The 24153-nt window shown below is 40.7% G+C and overlaps 1 protein-coding gene across 2 annotated transcripts in view; it reads left to right on the forward strand.

Annotated features, from left to right (window-relative positions):
* Positions 1–23428, forward strand: part of Lcor (ligand dependent nuclear receptor corepressor) — a 101754-nt gene extending 78326 nt beyond the window's left edge. The window contains exon 8 of one of the 2 annotated variants that reach the window (XM_075974084.1): positions 18127–23428. In XM_075974084.1, coding sequence (XP_075830199.1) covers positions 18127–22843 — 4717 coding nt within the window. In that variant the 3' untranslated portion in view covers positions 22844–23428. The remainder of the gene's footprint in view (positions 1–18126) is intronic. The other variant, XM_075974083.1, reaches the window with a different exon arrangement.
* The last annotated feature ends 725 nt before the right edge of the window (positions 23429–24153 follow it).

Consider the following 24153-nt stretch of genomic DNA (forward strand, 5'->3'; position numbering starts at 1 on the left):
GTCTTGAAAAACATTTTGTGAACCTATAACCAGTATTAGTGCAGTCTTGGGTTCCTTGTTCTGCATAATTGCACCCTTTCTCAGGTATGTCCTGAAAACATAAATTTTTAAATCTCTTTGGAGATTACCGTCTCAGTGGATAGTGTGTAAGGGGTGGGGGTGGGGGTTAGGAATAGTTGGACACAGGATACTGACACAGTAGAGCAGGGATTTTTAAAATTCAGTAGCCAAATAGAATTTCAGTCTAGAATATTTTTGCCCCCACAGAATGAACAAAATGATTCCTATTTGGTAAATGACCAGTGCTACACTCCTGAAAGTCTTTCATCCGGGTGACTTTTTCCTGCTTGGTGGTTGGGTATATAGTGAACCTCACTGTCATTAGGAAAGCACTTCCCCAAATGTTTGAAGTTCTAGAGAAGGGATAAGTCAGCACTTTTCTGTTGAAACACTAAAGTCTTAATTTATCTTCAGAGTCTTAGGTACTGTAAGTTTTAGGATGATTATTTTAAAAACCATAACTACATGATATGGGGTCAAATCAAAATTATATAAGTAATCCTTATTTTAACAAATGACAATAAAATTTTGTACCTTTCTAGTAATTCTAAGTAATTGCCTCATTTTCCCCATTTCATTTAAGCAATTCAGGCATAGGAATTTGAGAGAAAGGGGGAAATTCCCCAAATGAAACATGTTACCAGACCATTTTAGAAGTATAAACCACTAAGGAAATGGGTAGAGATTCTCTCCCTTTTAAGTCTTCAGGGATTGAGCAGTATTTAGAATCTTTGGCTGAAATTCAAGCCTTTTTACTGTGTAAATTTTTAATACTAATTCACTCACATGCTTTTTACATCAGAGGACTGATATGGATCTTAATGGTTTTTAAGTTGTGGAAGGGTATATTTCTAAAACCAAGGGGGGGTTGATTAACTAGGTTAGTATTACCAGCATTAGTGAGTTTAAGGAATCTTAGTATGTAATAGCGAAGTGTTTGATTAAAAGTCTAATCCTATATTGCTAGTCAAAATTAGTTACATTCTGATCTAGGAAAGATATAGTCCTTGGATATTGATATGCTGTGCTGTCAAAAAAAAAAAAAACAGACCAGAAGAAACCTTTGTCCGACCCCCACATGTGCTTGTTGTGATGGGATGTGCACTTAATAGTGGCTTGTTGCTGCTTTGGGGGAAATGCATAAACTATACATTGGAGCGTTTGCGTATAATTCTTTATGACCTCCACTTTAAGCTGTCAGACATTGGTATTTTATCAGTCCGCACTGTTAAATAAAGCTAATGTTCTTAGAAAACCAACTTGTACACACTGTTTTAAAACCCTCAGGGACAGTTTTCACACTTTTCTCACTCAATTCAGGTACTTTGATGCTATTCGTAAACCTAACAGTGACTTGTATTTTTTCTGTTTTGCTTTTATTTCAACGTGCTGGTAGCACATCTTTGATGAATGTCAACTTAAAAACTCAGTTCAGGTATCCAGGTATAACTCAGCCAAACAGATTTTAAAGCTGCGTAACTTTCCAGCACACGGTGCCTCACACTCTTATAGTGGCATTCTATAGATTCAGTTATAACTACTGAGCAGATATATGGGGGTTCCTGTTAATGGTGTATTTTTTTAAACATGCATACATGTATAGCCATCACACACACACACTTAAACTATATATTTTTAAATGCCACTAATAACCAGCACAATGAAAACAAATGACATTCCTAGCTGCTTCTCTAAACTCTAACAGATGCAGTTTCTCCTTGATGTGGCTCTTGTTTCTTCATCATAACTACTACTAAATTCAAGCACTGGTCCTCGGGTGTCTGACCTCTACATTCTATTTATGCAATGTCTTCAGAGAATCTGTGCACTGGCCACTGTGATGGAACCATTGGGCCATAAGTGCTTTGAGTTTATCAGTAGTGATCCTGCCAAAGTTGGTATTTTATCATTAAGTATGTAAAATGTCAAAAAAAAAAAAAAAAGCAGAGGTCTAGGTCTGCATGCAGCAGAAAGTTTTTATCTCAGTGTATTTTACAGCCTCAAAGACCTCAGTGACAAGTTCCTTCTAGTGGTGACTTGTCTTTTAAACACTTGTTTTCCACAGTGCTGCCTGTGCTTAGCAAATAAGACAGCCCTCTGCTTTAGTATTTGATATCTTACATCCGAAAGAAACTCTATAAAGCCCCATAGCCTTTGAAGACATGGAAAATGGCATTTTTTTCAGATTTCTAGAAGTTCAGTGTCATGCAACAAAACAGGAACCCCCATTACTCTATGGACCTCATTTCAATATACTGTTTACAGTTTGACGGAATTGTATAATTTAATATTTCTCTTGTACTGTAGTTTATATTTATTTACAGATTTTTGTACTGTGTGATTTGAACTTTTTGTTCTTGCTGTAACTGTAATCATTTGTTTATGTAGTAGAGCACTTATGATCACAAAATAAGTTTTTGGGTTTGATTGCACTACATTAAATTTTTTAATGCAGTTCTGATTTTGACTGGACTAAAATAAGCTGTGTCTTAATGTATGTGATGAGTACTTAAATTTTAATCCATGTGGTTCCCCTTTTGTTTTTTTTTTCCTACATTGTATGTCAGAAGCACTAGTTCTTTTGTGCATGTGTAAGACTTAATGGTTCCACTGTATTATTTGACCATGACATTTTGGAGAAACATTCCCAGCTGTAATGTTGTGTATGGTAGTTCTCACTGGATGCTAGACTTTAAAAACCACTATTCTTCTAATAAATTTTGTTGTGAAAACCCGTTTTTAAAGCTTGATTTCTGGTGCTTAAGATTTTAATGCGTTTTAACAGTTTACAAAAGGGTAAAACAAGTACTACGGCGTTAACATGTCAATCAGTCATCCTTTGACTCTTTCCATACGAAACCTTTTAGATTATTAGAAATGGCACTACAGAATTACAGTTGGGTATTCTAATGCAGACACTACCTTTGCTTACTGACTTGACACTATCCCTGGACTGCAGTCACTTTATTGTTTACCTAAAAACTAATGTTTTAAGCTAACCAAGATAGGTTGGGTTCCATAGTACCAGCTTCTGCTTAAAAGTCAAGTTTTCGCTGGGCAGTGGTGGCACCTCTTTTAATCCCAACATTTGGGAGGCAGAGGCAGGTGGAACTCTGGGAGTTCTACCCCAGCCTGGTCTACAGAATGAGTTCAGAATAATAACCAGGGCTACATAGAGAAGCCCTGTCTCAGAAAACAAACAAACAAACAAAAAGATCAGGTTTTCATAATTAGAATAAAAATTTCTTAACTAGGATTGGTTGCCAAAACAGAAAGACTTGGTAACTCATTGGCTCTTGAGGCACAAATAGTAAAGTATCATTGTCAACCATTGTTGTTGTTGTTATCATTGTTACAGTACTTGTGGTTGTTGGGAAAAAGGTGATGAGTAATCCATGGTGTTTGGAAACCTGGGGTGTAAAGAAGTATATTATAAAGTTTCTATTGTAAAGGGATTAGAAGAACTAATTATAGATCCTAAAGATTAGAAATATGTGCAAAATATTTTAGCTTTTTTTTCAACCTCATAATGTAAATATAAGCAGAAATTGCGTGTTCATAGATGGGTCTTATGGTGCATAATTGATCTGCTAATGGCTTTATTGTCTGAGACAGACTGGCTATATAGTTAAGTCTGTCTTTTTAGTCTGTTGTTCGTTAAAATAAGGCTTTTGGTTGGAAATACCGATCTTTGTTGGCTTCATCTTCTTGTTCATTTATGGCATTTGTAGAATATTTTTCTGGAAACCTAATTAATGGGTAAATTTCTTGTCATTTCTTCCACTATCCACTTTAAACTGGTGGCCAGATCAGTGTAATAAGACTTCATTCAAACAGCTCATGGGAACATTTTCTATAGTGACCTGGCCTCGAGTTTGTATTTGGCTTTTGAACTACTATGGCCCAGCTTTTTAAAAGTGACATATTTTAAACAAGAATTTCTCTGATTATGCTTATATTTGAGGGTTAGTACAGGCACCTGGTGTCTTAACAGGTGTGGGGAATTAATTCCCAAATATGTAACGGAAAGGGAGTTAGATAGAGCAAAAAAAAAAAAAAAATCTACAGCAAAGGACAGCCACTTTACTATTTACAAAACAATAGTACAAAGCAATAGTGCCAAAAAGCTTTGCTTTTTGGTTGGCCTTTACCAGATCCCTTGGTTCTGGTGAGTCACTGGTGGAAAGATGACTGAGCAATTACACTGTAAAATGTTGCAGCTTGTAGCATTCCCATTTTTTCATTTAATGGAGTGAATTTTTCTCTGAGTAACACATAGCTGATCCTAATTTTTTTTTGACAATGACTGGAATAAAAGCCTTAGTTCCTAAAATTATCAAGTTAATAAAAAGGTTAATAGAAATGAGGAATTTCTATTAACAAAATCTTTGACTGAGTTAATGATGTAATTGTCTCTTCTGCAGAGGAATGTTGGAGTCTGGAATGGTTGATAGCACTAATTTGAGAATATATACCTAGCTGGGAAATATTTTAGATACTCTTCAGGTAGGTTTGTACCATTCCAGGACATTTCTGATCCGTTAATGTGCAGGGATGTAACACAAATCTGCTTACATAATCAGCATGACAAGATGTTGTTAAGCTTGTCTAAAGTTGTTTGAGTTACTAAAAGAAAGGAGTGTTAGTTTAAAATGTTAGTTTTATCTATTAGTCTTTGGTTAATAGACTGTATTTTGATGAAGCATTGTTAGAGTTTACCTGGTTAGTGGTATGCGTAGGACCAAGGCTGTAGTTGGAAGTAGACCTGGTAAATCAAATTAGTGATCAAGGCAATAATAAACCATTTTGGCTATGTGAGGACAATACCAATTATCTCAAAACATACATAGTGAGGTTTTCATAGCAGAACAATTGTCAGAAATACAAATGGAGATTGTGGGCAGAATCTATACAATTAGTAATGGAACATTTTTTAAAGACAGGTCAGTCAAAAAGATGACGTGGGGTGTAGGATTCTTTCATGATTACTTCTTGCTGATAAGGGGCAAAGTTTTAGGTCTTGGAGATTGGGGAAAGCAGGTAGCTTTGGAGAAGTCTGTTTCTGGAGAATGCAACTCTGGCCTTCTGGGGTGAGAGCTGAAGGTCAGTGGCCCTGGCCAGAGAAAGAGCAGTCTGGAACACTATAAATCTGGTGGAATAAGTAGTGTTAATGAAAGAACATGAAGATAAGACATTTTTGAGAGGAAAACTTTTTTCTTAGGTGCACGCTTGGTATTTTTAAGCATATGGTCTTGGCAGGTGAAAAAAATGGCATTCCAGGCCAGGGAGAGAGGGAAAGTTCCTCTCCCCGTAAAAATTTGGCAGGTGGGAAAAGCAAACTGTAGACAAATAATACTTATCTGAGTTTATTTTCACCTGTGGTAATGTTGGTGAATCTAAATTGATTTCTTTAAGCTCTTAAGAACCTTCTTAAGAGGCTTACGAGGCAAAAATGTTAGATATCTCAGGTTATTATTATTTGTTGCCTGTATTGAAATCCATGTTTTAGAAAAAGAAAGGAGATTCATCTTTGAGTCATAATAGAAGTTTGGAATCCTAAAAATTATTATTGTTAGAAGAATATCCCCTTTCTTGTTTAAAAGGCTGTATGCATCTAAATTAAAGAGATATCTCCATCAAGATCAGGAGAATTATTAAGTTAAATTTTTAACATATGCATGAGGGCGATTGACTCCAAGTATGCATAATTAAAATAAATTGCAGAAGATAGGACAAGGCTTATAAGGAATTATTTCTATCAACAATAATATGCTTATAAGTATATATAAACATGTATATATAAAAATATATTCAAAGAGTTTAATATGCAAATAATTTTTATGAGTCGATAACTTGTATATTTTAATTAATGGCTTATAAATTAAGTAAAATTTTTAGCTTATGAATTAAATTTTTATTAATATTTTATGGTTTACGGCTAAAGTAAATTAGTTTTTGAGCTTATTGTATATTTATAATAACAGTATAATAAATAAATTGTCCAAATTATCATTAGTCTGTATCTCTTTAATAGTTTATGGTTAAAGTAAGATTGCTATTAATAGTTTATAAGTTAATTGACTTATAAACTTGGAACTTTATCGCTGTTTCTTAGCTTAAAAAAATTAATAATGGAGTTATCTTAATATGGAGACAAAAGTTCTTAACCAGAAATATAATAGGAGATTGGTAATTATAAACCCCTTATAATGTATGATGAGATAAATTAGACATGGTAAAGAGGCCAAAACAACTCCTTTTATGGGTGAAGGAAAGGTGCAAATGTATTTTAAACTATTATGAAGGTGACAGGATAACAATGCATGGGCTCAGACATTTTTAAAAACTAGTTTTAAAAGACAGACATTTTGAGGCTGTGTTTTTATCTATACCTGTAAGGTAGATGACATTTAATAAGACAATTAATTGGGCAGCTGAAGAAATGTCCCTAGTGTTTCGATTAGAGATTTTTGTAGTTAATTAAAACTGTAGTGTTTAAATTTTCAAAAGAAGCAACAGCATGCTTTTTGGCTGACTGGCCTGGAGGCCCTGAAATGTGCAGACTGCTGAATCTGAGATAGGACAGTAAAGGGACAGGGAAGATGGACACAGGCCAAAGTGAAGGCAGAGAGTATAAGTGATCAGAGGCAGAGACACAAAGAGATAATAAGCATTATAAAGTAAGATTTACCCAGTTTTATTGAACATCTTCAATCAAACTGAAAAAGACCTGTAGAATTTTTACAAATTGTCAGAGTGATCATCCTCTATTTAGGATTCATCTGAAATGGGCTAACCAGAAGTTCCTATACATGGCTGCGATTTTTAAACAAACCAGGAGGTCGGGTAGCTTCATCCGTATAGAGAGGAGAAGGAAAGAAAGATTTTTAGTACAGTGATAGGAGAAACAGCCTGGAGAAATAGTTTATGAATGTTGGGAAGTCATCCTTTGTGTTTTCAAATCAGCCTGAGTAGTTCTGTAGCCTGTAGGCGCAGGTGCTGCCTGCCTGCCTGCTCTGCACTCAAACGAGGAGCAGCAGGCCACTTGAGCTCCCTGCAGCACGTAGTTTGAAGAGTTTTAGAGCAACATTTAACTGTTAAGTTTCCAGGAGTCATAGTAAAGAAAACCTTTTGGAATAGGCAGGAATCTGAACTGCCAGCCATTAAAGCTGGGGGAGAACGTGGCAAAAACATCATTGGCCCTCCTCGCCTGCATTTTCAGGTGGTCTTGTTAAGTGGTTAGTTAGAAGTAACAAGGCACACCAATCAGGAGTGTAGCATTTCGCTGCCTCTCTGTTAGACCCTGAGTAAAACAGCAATGAGGTTTTTCTTGGCTGAGAGTTTGACTTATATCCTCCAAGGTAATGTTTTCTATGCCTGATTTATCAATATCATCTCTTGAACTGTTAATGCCTGTTGCATTGTAGATTTTGTTTGATCTTTAGTAAGAGAGAAAATTACATTTAAAAAAAAAAAAGAGAGAACACTTGAGTAAGGGGGAAAATTCCCTCATCCATAACAGAGCATTGATGGCCTTTGAACCAGGACTCGTGTTTACTGACTAATATTCTATTTAAATGTTCAACACTGTTTTATTAGATCCTTTGTGTTTTATCTGTGAAGGAAGGGTGTTTGAATGACTTTTAGGTTCAACCTTGGACCTTGTACAAATAATTTTTAATTAACAAATAAATATACAGATCTGCTTGAATATTGGGAATAAGTAGCTACCGTTTATAGAATAAGGCATTAGAAACCTGGTTACATCATTGCAGTGTTTTCTCAATGAAAAAGATACTAAAATAGGTTTTAATGTTATTTTCAATAGCTTGTGTTCAAAACTAGTTCACAATGTTAAGCATTTATTATGAACTATATGTGAATGAGATGGTAGTTTTATAAGAATCACCAAGTAGTCACTTTTTATTCTATTATTTTTATTGGTTTCAGTTTCTCTGTTGGGTGTAGCCTAATTCCACTTTAAGTATTTAGACATAACATAGGCCTGGGAGTCATAGGTATATTTAGTTTTAGTTAAAATTAACCTTTTAAGAATATACAGAACTGGGTTCTATTCCAGAACACTGTGATAATCTATACATGTGAAACTTGAGCGTATTCTCTATTTTCAAAGTGTCTTGCAGGAGCCCAGGCCTCCTCCCCCTCTTAATTGTAGTTAAAATATTTAAGCCAGGTGTAGTAGCATAGCCCTTAACTCCAGTATTTAGGAGGCAGGAGGATCATGAGTTCAAAGCTAGTTGGGGCTACATGATAAGACTATCTGAAACGTGTGAAATTTGTTATTGTAGCCCTTTTTTCCCTTTTATTTATGTGTATGGGTGTTTTGTCAGCATGTGTGTCTGTGCACCACTTGCCTGCTGAGGAGGCCGGAAGAGGGCATCCCATCTGAAATGAGTGAAGAGAGGGTTGTAAGCTGTTGTGTAGGTGCTGGAACATGAGGCCTCGTGCACAGTTCCTCTCCCTCCCCCGCCCCACCTGTGCATTGGTGTTTTGACTGCAGGTATGTCCCTGTGAGGGTGTCCGAACTGGAGTAACAGGCAGTTAAGAGCTGCAGTGTAGGTGCTGGGAATTGAACTCAGGTCCTCTGGAAAAGCAGCTCTTAACTGTTCAGCCATCTCTCCAGCCTTCTCTTAGCTATTTTTCAAGTGCATAGTTAAGTACATTCTTATTGTACAGTCACAAGAGACTTGGTTAGCTTGCTGACTAACGTGACTCTTGGTACCATTCCAATCTTTCCTGAGGTGAAAACATGAATGTTGGGGAGTTTTTAAGGGATTTAGTTTTGTCCATACTACTATAGCATGATTCACACAATCTAAAATGAGAATGAGGAATTTTACCATTAGATTCAGCTCAACTAATTAAATTTCAGTATCAGTTTGATTCTAGTAAACATGTCAAGGAAGTGAATAATATCAGTTATTAAAAGCTTGGGACTTGGATGCAGAGCAAAAACCATAAATTGAAGCCTTTTAAAGTCTCAATAAGCCTGAATAGGTAGGAAAAGAGGAAGTATCCAAGTCTGGCAAACAGAATTTTAAAGTTTTAAAGTCCTAGCCTTCTATTACTATACAGTTTTAACAAGTTACCAAACCTGTTTTTGCCCTCTGTAAAAAGGGGCTGTAGTACCTGTCATGTCCAGTTGCTATGGAACTAAATTAGACCCTGCATGTAAAATAGCACTAAGGCAGACTCCTACTGGGCACATGCAAGTGCCCAATAAATTAAAGCAGAAGTGAATTACTTGGAGGTGTCATAATTTGCTATGGAAGTAGGAGGAAATCGGATTGTTCTGTGTTGTGAAGGCCGCCAGAACTTTGAAAATGAGCAGAGTGGCGCACGCCTTTAATCCCAGCACTCGGGAGGCAGAGGCAGGCGGATCTCTGTGAGTTCGAGACCAGCCTGGTCTACAGAGCTAGTTCCAGGACAGGCTCCAAAGCCACAGAGAAACCCTGTCTCGAGGCAGACATGTTTATGTTGGACTGAGGCATGGTCAATCTTGTTTTCACCCCAGATGAGGACTATGGGTGAAAAAGTGCCAGTCTGTATTTTGTGATCCTGTTTTGGGAAAATTAAACCAGTCATTCCTTGTTTCTTAAAACAACAGCAATCTAAATCAAAATAGAACCATTGTCAAAGTAGAAGACAAAAGCAAGCAGACTTCATTATCTATCTATATCTATCTATCATGCCGTATTCTGCTTGCATGTCTGCCCACAGGCCAGAAGAGAGCACCAGGTCTCGTTATGGATGGTTGTAAGCCACATTGTGTTTACTAGGAACTGAACTAAGGACCTCTGGAAGAGCAGCCAGTGCTCATAACTGCTGAGCCATCTCTCCAGCCCCAAAGATACAGTTTGGGTTTTTTTGTTTTGTTTTGTTGGGGGTTTTTTTGTTTGTTTGTTTGTTGTTTTTTTTTTTGGATTTTTCGAGACAGGGTTTCTCCGTAGCCTTTTGGTTCCTGTCCTGGAACTAGCTCTTGTAGACCAGGCTGGCCTCGAACTCACAGAGATCCGCCTGCCTCTGCCTCCCGAGTGCTGGGATTAAAGGCGTGCGCCACCACCGCCCGGCCTAAAGATACAGTTTTAAAAGTATATGGAGACCCAGAAAGATGACTCGTCAGTTAAGAGCACTGGTTGCTCTTCCAGAAGACCAGGGTTCAATTTTCACCACCCACACAGCAGCTCAGCAATGTTTGTACCTCTAGATTCAGGATCTAATGCCCTCTTCTGGCCCTTGAAGGCACTAAGCACAATAAATATGGTGCACATACATATTTACAAGCAAGTACACATAAACTAATCTTTTATTAAAATGTGGGAGAAGAGCTGCGTTTGCTGCACACAGGGAAACGGGCCGAAGGGTGGAGTGTGAAGCAATGGGAAGTTGGCAGAAGATTCATAGATAAACCACGAGACAAGACTTTGGAAAGAACAAGTGTAAATAATAGCAGCATCTAAAATAAACTGATGGCAACGAGCTTCCAAGAAAACCAACCTATGTAACTGAACTCAGTAGTGTATTGGAAGCGAGGGAAGTGATAGCAATAGGGATAAATATTTAATAGAGCCTCATCAGCTTTATGTCTACATGAGAGTATATACATTTAGTTACGTTTTTGTCTTTCAGTGTTCCTATGTAAAACCAATATGAATCTAAGTCCACCCTTACAACATAACACCTTCCACACCTTACACCATATATCTCAGCAGTGGCTTTGGGTGTTTCTAAATAGAGTCTGGTGCAGGATAGCTTTAAAAGGCTAATAATGACAACACCTCAGAGAAGGAAAAGTAGATGTAAAACACTTGGGCCACGTGCAGTGTAGTCTAGCTTCTCAGACTGAGGTGGGAATGCTTGAGGTCTAGACCAACAAGGCAACATAGCAAGACCCCATCTCCTAAGAAACTAAAATGCAAGCTCAAAGCAATGGTGGCAGTTAAGAATACTGACTGCTCTCCTAGGGGATCTGGGTTCAATTTCTAGCACCTACTCAACAGCTCACTACCTCCTTTAAGTTCAGTCCCAGGGGATCCAACACCCTCTTCTACTCTCTGTGGGCACCAGGCACGCACTTGGTATATAAACATACATGCAGGTAAAACATCCATACACATAAACTCTTTTACACACTTTTTTTTTTTTTTTTTTGGTTTTTCGAGACAGGGTTTCTCTGTGGCTTTGGAGACTGTCCTGGAACTAGCTCTGTAGACCAGGCTGGTCTCGAACTCACAGAGATCCGCCTGCCTCTGCCTCCCGAGTGCTGGGATTAAAGGCGTGCGCCACCATCACCCGGCCTCACATAAACTCTTTTAAAAAGAAACTGAAATACTTTGTTTATCCCTGTATTTCAATTTTATACACATACACATTTCCTTTTTCCCATATCTATGAAGCAGACAATTGAGAATACTAAATTTTAGGCATCTTTAGATAATTACTTAGGAATAATTTTTATTGTGTTCATTTTAAGTAATTTGCTATATGCCATCAAAGGCCTCAAACTTTAGGATATACCACAGATGTGTGTAGTTCTAAAATCTAAAATTTCAAGAGCGGAAACTTAAGAACCTCAAGGAAACATGAGAAAGTTAAGAGACGGGAGGTCAGGACATCGCGGAGTTGTTTGGTCCGTATATCATCTGAAGGTTCCCCCTTCCTCTCACCCAAAAAAATTAAGATTATCTGTCAGAAGTACAGCAGTTTATTTCTTAAGAGAAGACAGTTGTGTTGTTGAGCTTTTCATGAAGTATGACGTCCTTTAGTTTTGTTTCTCTTGCCTCCTCTCGTAGCTCTTTTAGATGGATATCCCTCCGCCTGCACTGCCCTGAGATATGATAATTATGACAAAGGAAATACATAGCCATTCCTGGGAATGTGTCTAATGATGGCTTCTTTAGCACTTGGGCTGTGCCAGATCTTTCAGCAGTTACTTGTCTCTTTACCATTCTTAAACATGGAGCATTACAAAATTAGTTCTTTCTTTGGGGAAGGAGCCCTTCCTGTCTATATTTTGTTTAAGGAGTGGTAGTTTTGTCCTGATGATTTAAACTGGGAATTAAAGAGCAGTTTCCCTAAGAACAACATAGATTTAATTTTCACTTGAGAAGAAGAAAGAAAAAGTAATAAATAATGTAGTCTCTGGTTATTCTGTGCTCTTATGTGAGTGACCTTACCATCCAGACTTTCAACTCTGTAGGGCTCAGGATACATGACTTCTCAGCTCACATCCGGAGGTCACGTCTCTGCCTGAAATGGAAACTGGTTTATTTCCTGAAGTCGACTTCAGCATTTCATAGGAGTTCTTGTTCTGACACTTAGTTTGTAATCTACCAAATTAGTGTTCAGTTCCCTCACTGAGTGTTGTAACTTCAGGAACTGTTGTTTTAAGTTTATGCCCTTGATTCCAAATCTCATCTCTTACATCCTTTAAATTTCCCTTTGTCTAACGAGCATCAACTGTAGTATGTTTGATCTTGACTGGGGTGATTGAGTTACAAGCAGATGTGAGTTTGGCGGGCAAGACTCACGAAGTTTGTTGGAAATGTCTACTTTCTGAGCCCATCACACTGCTGGGAAGCTGTTGGCCCTTGCGTTCTGCTCCTTCTCTAGCTCACACCTCTCACTGCTCACCATTTGCTGAGAGACCTAAAGCATTAGTAACATTGAAACCAAGCTGTAGTGGCACAGGCCTTTAATCCCAGCACTCAGGAGGCAGAGGCAGGCGTGGATCTCTGTGAGTTTGAGGCCAGCCTGGTCTACAAAGCGAGTTCCAGGACAGCCAAAACTGTTACACAGAGAAACCCTGTCTTGAAAAACAAAAAACAAACAAGAAAACAAATGTAACCTTGAATCTTCTATGTAGTTGCATTTTACTATAATGTAATAAGTCAGACTGACTAGTTAAAAATCAGAAAGTTTAAAAACCAAGATGAGCAGCTTTAGCTGGTGTGTGTTGTGTGTGTGTTGCATGTAGCAGCCAGAACTCTGTATTGGGTATTCTCCTCTAGTGATCCTCACCTTATTTTGTTGAACTCGGTCTCACTAAACCTAGAGCTCACCAATTCAAACTAGAGCATTGGTTCTCAACCTTCCTAATGCTGCAGCCCTTTAGTACAGTGATTCCCCAACCATACAATTATTTCTTTGCTACTTCATTACTGTAATGCTCCTGTTATGTATCACAGTTTAAGTATCTGATATGCAACCCCTTTCTTGCTAGACTAGACCGTTTGGTCAGTTGGCCCCACAGATCCTCCTTTTTTTTTTTTTAACCTCCCCAGGCTGATTATAAGAACTTGCCACTAGGTGCACACTTCCTTGCCCCCATTCTTTATGTGCAAGCTAGGGAGCAAGCTCAGGTTCCTATACTTTGCATGGCAAGAACTTCACTGACCGAGCTGGCTCCTCAGCTCTACTTTTTTACTTGTAGCTGGTTTACTTCTAGCCAGTTCTGTGGATGGAGGGATGGATGGATGAATGGAGGGATGGATGGAGGGAGGGATGTCTAGAAATGCAAGATTTCTAAATATGAGAAGTTAAGGACAAATGTGCCATCAAAGCATTCAGGTCGGTCACAGCTCTGGGGTTTCTGGGCCATTCCTCAAGTCCGTGGTATCTTCAGCAGTAAGAGCTTTCTTTGGGGACAAACCAATGGCAATTGTATGTTTGGAAATCTCTTGGACAGACCTGGCCAACAACTCAAAAAAGGAACTTCTCATGTCTGGTATTGGCTTTTATTAGGTGATCTTTGGCTGTTGGAAGAAGCACCATCAACCCAGATGAGAAAAGTTCATTAAAACCATATATGTTTAAAAATTATACAAAATTATGTGTATTATAGTTTTTTAAAGGTAAATAGTTAAACTCTTTTGAGACTTTTTTCTGGCATCCTTATTTTACCCTCCTCCTTTGATATTTCCCTCCCCCCCTTAAGGGTCTCCTTTCCCGTTTCCCCTATCAGATAACTTACATCCTCCTATTTCCCCTCTACTGCTCCCCACCCCCAGCCTGAACCTTTCAGCAGATTTACCACACCCTGGGAGGACATGGGAAGCATCCTTTCAGTTTATCGCCTAGTAAATACCACTTGTACACCTTGGTAGGGGATTGTGGATACACATCTATGTTTTCTTCAAAGACGCAAGCCAGAGTTGACTCTGCTTAAAGCCTTCTTGCTCTTCATGTTCTCAGACTAACCTTTTCTGTGCCTAACATTAGTTCCCATGTAGTTAGTGTTGGTCTTGATATATATATCTTGGTAGTGATTTGCCTACCTAGCAGTCTTTAGGTGGTCAAGAGCTAGCTGCTGGGGAGAGCCTGAACCTATTACTCCCAGATTCTAGATCCTTATACTTGGCTCTCAGCTCCCTGCCACATTTTCATCTGTCCTTTCCTGGAAACTAGCATAGACATTGACTGCCCACCATTTATATCAACCACAGGAATGTAAGTATTGCAATATTGACTGGATAGGAGAGTTCAGCTGTGCCTAACCTCTGATCTAGAAAAACACCATTGAGTAAATCATTAAAGATAGGGTTGTGAAGCAACTCATTGCTTTTAAACTATGCCTTTTACAGTTTTTATGAGTATTATCTTATCCTTTTACCACGCCCTTCTAAATTAGCCATTGAGCTAAAGGTAGAAAGACTATGTGATCAAGGCCGTGCTGGTCGTTTCTCACCAAGGAGATAAACCGAGGACTAATTCTGAGAGTTGGAAGTCAGGTTCCTTGCCTTTTACAACCCCTCTCCTGTTTCCCAATCCCTGTGATTTCACTGTGCTTTGGTGGTAGTATTTAAGTATTTCTGCTTGATAAATAATTCACTTAACTATTACAGGAAGGGCTCCTGTTGATCAGAAATAACATGTGATTTCAACATTACATAAAGTCAGGCAGATGATTGCAACGTCTCTACTATATTTTTCATATTTAGTCAGGTGTCAAGAACATAATATGATACAGATTAATCACTGAACCAAAATACTATGGATTTTTGTTTTGGGGGGTTTGTTTTGTTTGTTTGTTCTTGAGAGTTAGAATGAGGGAATTGTCTGCAAGATAGAATTTCTCTGCTCTGGGTTCACTGCTGGTTGCCTAGAAACATTAGTGTGAGTACTGTATTCGGGCTCTGTTAAGATGCAGGACTACTTGAATAACATCAAACAAGGGTAAAACTTAACCATTTAAAACAGACTGACACCATTTTTTGAAAGCCAAACATGAAAAATGAAGCAATATAATTATCAGGAAGTTAAGATTAACTCTAATAGAAAAAGATAAGATCTCCTGAATAAATCAGGAGCATGGGGACCATGGGAGAGGGTTGAAGGGGAGGGGAGAGGTAGGGAAGGGAGCACAGAGAAAAATGTATAGCTCAATAAAATAAAATTTAAAAAATGATTAACTCTAAAAATTAAATGGCCAAGTCATAAGATTAAAAATCATCTAAATTTAGATTTAGTTAAGAAACATTTTAGAGGGGAAAAGTAAGTAGTAATTTGGAGGCACAGCCAAAAGTGATTTTATGGCTATAGTTGTAAAGTTAGCTATTTAATGATAGCTGGACAAAGGTTGGGTTTAATGTGCAGGCTCTTGGCTCCAAGGACACTACTGATGGGCTCCTGCCTGTGCATCCAAATAAAAACACATCAGATTCAGAGCCTTAAAACACACCTAAGAACATGTCACTTGACATCCCCTACACTACTGTCTCCCGACTGTCCAACTTTCTGCCTTTGTCCTGATGGTCAGGAATTACTGATTCTCAGAGAAGATCCTGTCTCAGGAAAACGGGCAGATGGAGAGACAGATGTGTTAAGAGATAATGTGACTCTAAAGACTGACACAAAAATATTTTTAAAACTTGGGGACAGAGGAGGGGTGCTGGCAAGATGGCTCAGTGTATAAAAGTTTTGCCACCATGCCTGATGACCTAAGTTTAATTCCAGGGACCCACCTGTTCGGAAGGGCAAAAGCATACTCACAAAATTTGCCTTCTGACTTCTATATATGTATGCTGTGGCACATATGCACAATATAAATGGTATTTAAAATTTAGCTATCCATGATAGGACATAACTGTAATCCCAGTACTTAGGCAGTGGAGGCCAGAGAATGAGGAGTAGCTTGAGGTTAGTCTCAGCTACACAGAAAGTTTCAGGTCCCCCTGGGAAACAAACAAACAAAAACCTTGATTGCTTTTACTGGAGTGTGCTACCACATCCATAAGCCAAATATATAAAAGGCAGAGGCTGGAGGATGAAAGATGATTGATGGAAGTTCCAGACTAGCCAGGACAATATACAGAGACCTTGTCCCAAAAAGTTAGAAACAGAGAAAGCAAAATTATTTAAGCCCCACTTTTGTGCAGTCTCTCAGTATATTGCTGTTCAGTCCCAGGATACAGATGAGGAAGCTAAGGTTCAGAGAGACGAGACAACTTTCCTTTAATCCTGTAAATGTCAGAATAAGAGTGGAATCGGATGTGTCAGTTCCTATAACTCCACTACCAGTGGGAGGTGGAAAGACAGGCCGTCTTCAGCAAGCCTTCTTACAAAGGCATCTCCTGCCCAGGAGATGAAAGTCAAAAGGCAGCATCAACAATGGTTCAGCACACATGTATACAGCTGCCCTCCATGTTCTGTTGTGTTTTATATACCATCAAATAATAATCTCCTAAAGATCTACAAGCCAGAGGGACAGAAAAGAGTGTGTAGGGGAGAAGTTGTATCAAACTCTGGGGTCCATTCACGTAGGCTCCCTAAAAGCTAAGCATCCAGAAGCATAAACCAACTGTGAAACTTCTTGACCATTTCTGCAGGCAATGCCTGTGACCTGTCTTGAGTCTAGTATTGGCCTCTCCCACCACCTTGACCTTGTGTCACAGAGAGCAGACAAATGCTTCACCATGGGTAGACAGCTTTCCTGCAGAGCAGCTACGTAGCTGAAATGTTCACTGCCGATGGTCTAGGGGAGTAGGTGGTAGGCTAGTGTGACGGTAGTACTTCTGCCTTACACCAGCCAAAGCTGGTAAGTCACCATTGGTGTTTCTACTTCACATCTGCCTCTTCACTTAGGCTGTAAATTAGAACCTGCTTGTTGTTCCATTGTCTAATATACCTATAAATGTAAAAATTCTTATTGCTGTTTGTGTCCTGTTCTGGATCACTATTAGTGATTCTCCAGCCAACTGTTCTTTCTGAGAAATCATTTTAAAGCCATTGAGTTCTCAAAATTCTTGTAAGATGATTTCTGTAATGCCGTGTCTCTGAATATTTGTCAGTGTTAATAGACTTAAACTAGTGGTTATTTTAACACGGTTGCCTTGGCCTACAGCAAAAGTACAGGTTGAATATTTCTTATCCAAAATACTTGACACCAGACATGTTTTGAATTTGACTTTCTTCAGATTTTGGAATGTTTGCATATTTTTAATGAGATATCTCAGGAAGGACTCCAACCTAATGTCAGAATTTATTTGTAGTTCAGGCTCAGTGTATGCATACAGCCTAAAAGGAATCTTACACAGTGTCTTCAGTAATCTTGCATTTAACAGTTGCATGGTGTGTGGTTTTCCGCTTGTGCCACTATGTTAGCACTTGACAAGGTTCACATTTTGGATCAGATTTGTGGAAAAGATTGCTATTGCTCTGTGTTGACTATGTGAAGTTAAAAATGTGACCAAACTTTATTTTCAATATATCTCCTAAGTTAATTATTTCTGGATTTTTAAGTATAAAAGTATGAAGGTTTGGAGTGTAGCTCTTCCTAGCATGTGCCAGGCTCTCTTTGATGTTCTAGAACCAAAAAAACAAGTGTGAGAGATACTGATATTTTTGAGACTGTGGTGAGCTGGCTTTATATTCTAATTATGTTTTTCTTATTGAACTAAAGTAAATGATAGATTTGAATATAAATGACAGTTTTAGCCAGAATGCCCTCCCTCTTTAGATTATAAATAGTGTCTGATACAGTTCATATTATAGAAACAGTCCTTGGAAATGCACTTACTAATTTCTTCTTTTTCTTTGTTTGTCTAGTGAGGATTCATCAGAGGCATCAGCAGTAGATTCTAACCATCCATCGAAGCCCCCGCTGGAGAAGTTTATGGTCAAACTGTGCACGCACCATCAGAAGCAATTCATTCGTGTCCTGAGTGACCTGTACACAGAATCTCAGCCGGGTTCTGAGGCCCTGCAGCCTCTGGGTTCCACAGAGATGGATGCCTCCACTTGCAGTGCGGGCTGTGCCCAGCTGAGCAGCAGACAAAGTGAAAAGGACGATGAGTGTCTTGATGAGAAGTCTCCTGCTTCTCTAAGTTTGTTCTTAGACTCCTCGGGTTCTCCTAGCTCTCTGAGTGTGACTGAAGAAACTGTGAAGGAACCATCTCCTGAGACAGACTCTGTAGATGGAAGAGAGACTGCCTTGACCATTGTCCAGAAAGAGTCCTCTGAAATTCCAGATGCTCGACTTAACTCCAGAGGATCAGCAGACAGTCCCACAGGAGGATGTCTCACTGCATTGGATTCTTCCTCTTTTAACTCCCTCCACAGTCCCAAAAGCTTAGAGGGCCAAACCACTGGGCAGGAACAAGACACCAGCTTGAAGCCCCGTGAGGATACTGAAGACCACGCCCCAGCCTCAGTCGAAAGTCTGACTGCAGTGGAAGTGGCAACTGAGAATACTGAAGAGAGTGGTAGCTGTGTTTCTCAAAGAAACTCATTCAAAGCTTTATCAGAAGAGACATGGGACTCAGGGTTTATGGGAAACTCATCTAGTACTGCAGACAAAGAGAATGCTTTACAGTGTAGCTCAAAAACATCCTTACACCAGGATTTAGAGGGAGATGAACAAGATGAAAGGCCAAAGCAAGAGAACCATCTTCATTCACTGGGTAGAAACAAGGTGGGTTACCAGACATACCCCAGTGACATGGGCCAATTTGATCATTCCAAAGGCGATTGGCTAGCTCCCAGCTCCACTCCAGCTGTGCACAGAGCATCCAATGGTCACTCACGAACCAAGATGATATCAGCCTCCATCAAGACTGCTCGGAAGAGTAAGAGGGCATCGGGCTTGAGGATAAATGATTATGACAACCAGTGTGATGTTGTTTACATCAGTCAACCAATAACAGAATGCCACTTTGAAAATCAAAGATCCATATTATCTTCTCGTAAAACAGCCCGAAAGAGTACCCGGGGATACTTTTTTAATGGTGATTGTTGTGAACTGCCAACTGTTCGCACACTGGCCAGAAATTTACGTTCCCAAGAAAAGGGAAGCTGCTCACCAATAGTACCAGAGGCAGTGGTGACTCCCAAACAGACTCCTACAATTTCCACCTCAAAGCATACAGTAGGTATACAGCTTCCCACCGTAGATGAGCAGCTTCCCACAGTAGATGAGCAACTTCCCACAGTAGGTGAGCAGCTTCCCACACTAGATGAGCAACTTCCTACAGTAGATGAGCAACTTCCCACAGTAGATGAGCAACTTCCTACAGTAGATGAGCAACTTCCCACAGTAGATGAGCAACTTCCTACAGTAGATGAGCAACTTCCTACAGTAGATGAGCAGCTTCCCACATTAGATGAGCAACTTCCTACAGTAGATGAGCAGCTTCCTACAGTGGATGAGCAACTTCCCACAGTAGATGAGCAACTTCCTACAGTAGATGAGCAACTTCCCACAGTAGATGAGCAGCTTCCCACAGTAGATGAGCAACTTCCTACAGTAAATGAGCAGCTTCCCACATTAGGTGTGCAGCTTCTGGAGGTAAATACCCCAGATGATTCTAGGAAGGAAAGAACCATTGCCCTTGAAGAAGGAGACAAAGACATGTCATCAGCTAAAGAGCATCGGGAGCCAGAGGTTTGCCTTACTGTGAATGAACAGGATCTTAGCAGCTCCCCTAGGCCAGGAGAGACCACAACCTATAGCCCAGCACATCTTCTGCCTGCTCCACTGCCTGATGAGGATATGCCTGATGTTCCAGAAGGTAGCATTGTGGTCTCACCTCCCACAGCAAGTGTACTATCTTTCCTTGAGCAAGATCAGCCATCAGCTTCTCTTTGGGGTTCAGATGAAACACATACACTCCAGGAGTGCGACCTGGCTCCCACAACCAGAAGCACCCCCTTCATCTCTGGAGAAGACAGTGAAGACCTGCTATATAGACCTCAGTCTTCTCCTGAAACAGTCATCAGAGAAGAGCATTCTCTGTGCTCAGAAAATGAAAGTCCTACTGTGGATTTTGATCCTCCCCTAGGTCTAGAACTGTCTGAGCACGACCAAAGCATCAGTACCGAGGCTGAAACTGAAGACATCTCTGGGGAGACACTGTTGCTAGAAGCCCCCATGCCCCTCCTGGAAAGCAACATTGTCAGTGATGAGAACCCAAGTGAGCCTGAGGGAGGTGAGGTGGCAAGTGGAATTGGACAGCTGGAGATGCCTGACAGTGACGTAAGATACTCATCAGAAAATGATCCAAGTCAGGCAAATGTTGACTCACCTGAGAATGTGGACAAGAAGAAAAAGGGTAAAAAGCTCCCTGAGGCCTCTGATAGGTGCCTAAGAAGTCAGCTTGTAGAGTCTTCCTCTGCTGACAAGTGCCCAGGAAGCCAGGGTTTGGATTCATCCACTGCTTGCCCTGAAATCAAGGTTTCTAAAACTCCTACTGTAAAGCGTTCTAAAAGAGAAGGGCACTCTGGTGGGGCAACACCTGAGGGCTCAGTGATTGACAGCATCCATAGAGAAGATCTGGAGGACACTGAAAACCCCAGTGTCAGTGAACGTTCCTCGGATGAAGATATCAAGCAGGAGGGTGAAGGAGTGGGAGTCATCACAAGGCAGACTCTTAAAAGCCTGCTAGCAAAGGAAGTCAAAAGAGAAGAAGGGGAGACTTCCCCAAGCAGTGACCCCACCACAGTCAGCCAGCCACTGCCTGGGGAGAATCTGGAAATCAGTCTCTGGCCCAAACTAGATGAGAGAGGTGCACGTGTGCCCCCAGAAAGCATTCCTTGTAAGAGGGACCCAGAGCAGGGAAAAGAGAAGCCGGGACACATTGCCACACAGGATGTGGAAGCCGCTGTGAGTGTGGTAGATGCTGAGGACACCCGCACTAAAGATGACGCTGGCCTTGCTACATCTAACTTAGCTGGGAGATCAGCCAGTCAGAATGGTGATTCTCCTGGGCCATCAAAATTGGTAACACGGCCTAAGAGATTGCCGTCTTCAACCTACAACCTGAGACACAACCATCATTGTGTGGATGCCTTGGATACTACAAAAGTGACTTCTGAGAAGAAAGTCACACAAGTCAATCCAGCACCAAAGGAAAATGAAGCTTCCAAGAGTGTGGAGTCCTTAGATGAGGATGATGCAGACACGGTGGTGGAGGAGCAACCCAAGTTCATGGGATGGTGTGCAGAGGAAGAGAACCAGGAGCTGATCGCCAACTTCAACGCCCAGTACCTGAAAGTTCAGAAGGGCTGGATCCAGTTGGAGAAAGAAGCGCAGCCAACAGCAAGAGCAAGGAGCAAGTCTGACAAGCTGAAGGAGATTTGGAAGAGCAAGAAGAGGTCACGGAAGTGTAGGGGTTCATTGGAGGTGCAGAAGTTCTCTCCTGTTCAGATGCTGTTTATGACAAACTTTAAACTGTCTAATATTTGTAAGTGGTTCTTAGAGACAACAGAAACTCGGTCTCTGGTGATTGTGAAGAAATTAAATACTCGTCTTCCAGGAGACGTACCCCTTGTTAAACACCCTCTTCAGAAGTACCCTCCTTCTACCCTGTACCCTAGTTCACTACAGGCAGAACGCTTGAAAAAACACTTAAAGAAATTTCCTGGAGCCATTCCTGCTAAGAATAATTGGAAAACACAAAAGCAATGGGCTAAACTACGAGAGAATTCTGGCCGGGTAGAACCAGAGGCTGGCAGTGACATCAGCCTTGGCCCTAACAGTGAAGACAGTGCGGAGGAAGTCAGGGAAGGTAGAAATAGCCATCCTCCCACCAACTTGCCTACTCCAGCCAGCACCCGGATCCTTAGAAAGTATTCCAATATTCGAGGAAAGCTCAGAGCCCAGCGCCTGGATAGCTCACTGGGTGGGGCTTCCGAAATTAAGCAGGGCCGAAAGAGCGTGTGCATCAACCCGCTGATGTCCCCTAAGCTGGCCCTCCAGGTGGGTGCAGATGGCTTTCCTGTCAACCCCAAGAGGGCTGAAGGAAGCAAGGGGAGAAGAGGGAAGCAGATGCCTGAAACCTTGATTAAAGTGGAAGGTCAGAACAAGCGCAAAAGAGCAGACAGCTATGGCACTCGGGATGATAAGGACAAGGGGCCAGCAACAAAAGCCAGCAGAGCCCTTTCTGCCAAGAAGCTAGCTGCAAAGGACAGAGTCGGCCAACTGTCCAGGAAGATGACCTTGAAAGAGAATAAAGTGAGGATCTGTAGAAAGGCTCCTGGGAAGAGCTGCCCACCTTCCAGGAAAGAGAGAGAGGATGCAAACAAAAGGTCTAGTCATCCTGCTGCAGCCTCTGACACGCTGACAAAGCCTGCAAAACAAAGGGGGACAGGAGAAGCCTCTTCAAAGCCCCCAAAAGCCGGAAGGAGGAGCAGGAAGCTGAGCAGTGGTAGGGGCCGAGCCAGACCCTTGACAAAAAGCCCAGAGAACCGGGCTGCCCAGAGAAAGAGAAAGCTCAAGGCCAAACTGGACTCTTCCCAGGGCAAACGTAGGCGGTTAGATGCCAAGTGATAGCTGGATGGCCGCTGAGAGAGGAACTGACCTATAGAAGGAGCCTTTTATTTTGCATTAACAAAATCTGCTTTTATAAGCTTATCAAGCCTTTCATGTTACAGAGAACACCAGTTTGAGATGGCAGAAAATGCATCTCAGTTAGAGAAGGGAACTTCTCCATGGCTAAGGGAAGTTGTACATTCTATTCTGGTTGTTCCTTGGGTTTTAAACTTGGAACCAAGCAGTTTTTGTTTTAAGAAGTACAGTGCCTTATTTATCCTTTTTGTTTAAAATTTGACAAAAGCTAAGAAGCTGATGTATGTGACTAAAGGCTTGTATTTTATACTTGACGCACAAGCACTTGCTCTGTCACTGAGGAGGCCAGCGCTGCGCATGCGTGAGCGAGCGAGTGAGGAGCCGGCAGCAGCTGCCTGTGCGCCCCTGGACAGGTGCACCTTGCAGACCGCAGCACAACTCCCCTCTCTGTCTTGTTTGGGTTTTATTTGAGTGATATTTGAAAGCTGAACCAAATCATTTCTATGGTATGTGGAGAATGCAGGGGATTTATAATTATTATAAAAGATTAATATTTGTTTCCTTCTGAAAACTCATATTGTTTATCACCCCTTCATCCTTTTTTTTTTAATCATTTCAGATCATGTTCTCTAATTTGTGTGCCCATGGGACAAAAGCTGTGCTAGAAACGCCCCCTCCTAAACTGTGTTCCTACTAACTGTGTCACCCTCCAGTTTGGGGCCGTGCAAGCATGGTAGTACTACTTACTCTGTGAGGTTTGCGTTCCATTTTTTTTTTTGTTCAAGTTTTTTGTGTATATTTTCATCTTGTAGCTGTCATTTGACCATTAGAATGAGTTATTCTTTGTCTCATTTCTTACACAGAGTACTTCCCTATGCAGTGAAAGTCAAAATGTTCTTTTCAGCAATAGGAAAGCTTAGCCTTGTGCATATGCATCTGGGTGCATCTGCATGTAGTTGCTGGCCACAAGTGTCTTCTGGTACTAGTTTCACAGTAAACTTCCCTCTTCCCCACACAGTGTATCTGTAAGCGGAGTCCATACACATCCCTAATACCACTTTCACAGCTGACGTGGAGTGCAGTAGAGTACCAGGCAGCTGAGAGAAGCTGCCCAGAATCTCCGTGGAGCCACACCCCCATCCACGCTGAGTGACATTCAGATGGGACTCCCTGATGTGAATGAATAGCCTTGCCTGGAGTAGGTGTCTATTCTGATTGATAGTTCCATCCTCCCCTAGCATGTCACTCTGTCCCATGGCTCAGAAATGAGAACTGCAATAACTGAAAGTGAT

The sequence above is a fragment of the Microtus pennsylvanicus genome, chromosome 5 (genome assembly GCF_037038515.1).
Source record: "Microtus pennsylvanicus isolate mMicPen1 chromosome 5, mMicPen1.hap1, whole genome shotgun sequence".
NCBI lineage: Eukaryota > Metazoa > Chordata > Mammalia > Rodentia > Cricetidae > Microtus > Microtus pennsylvanicus.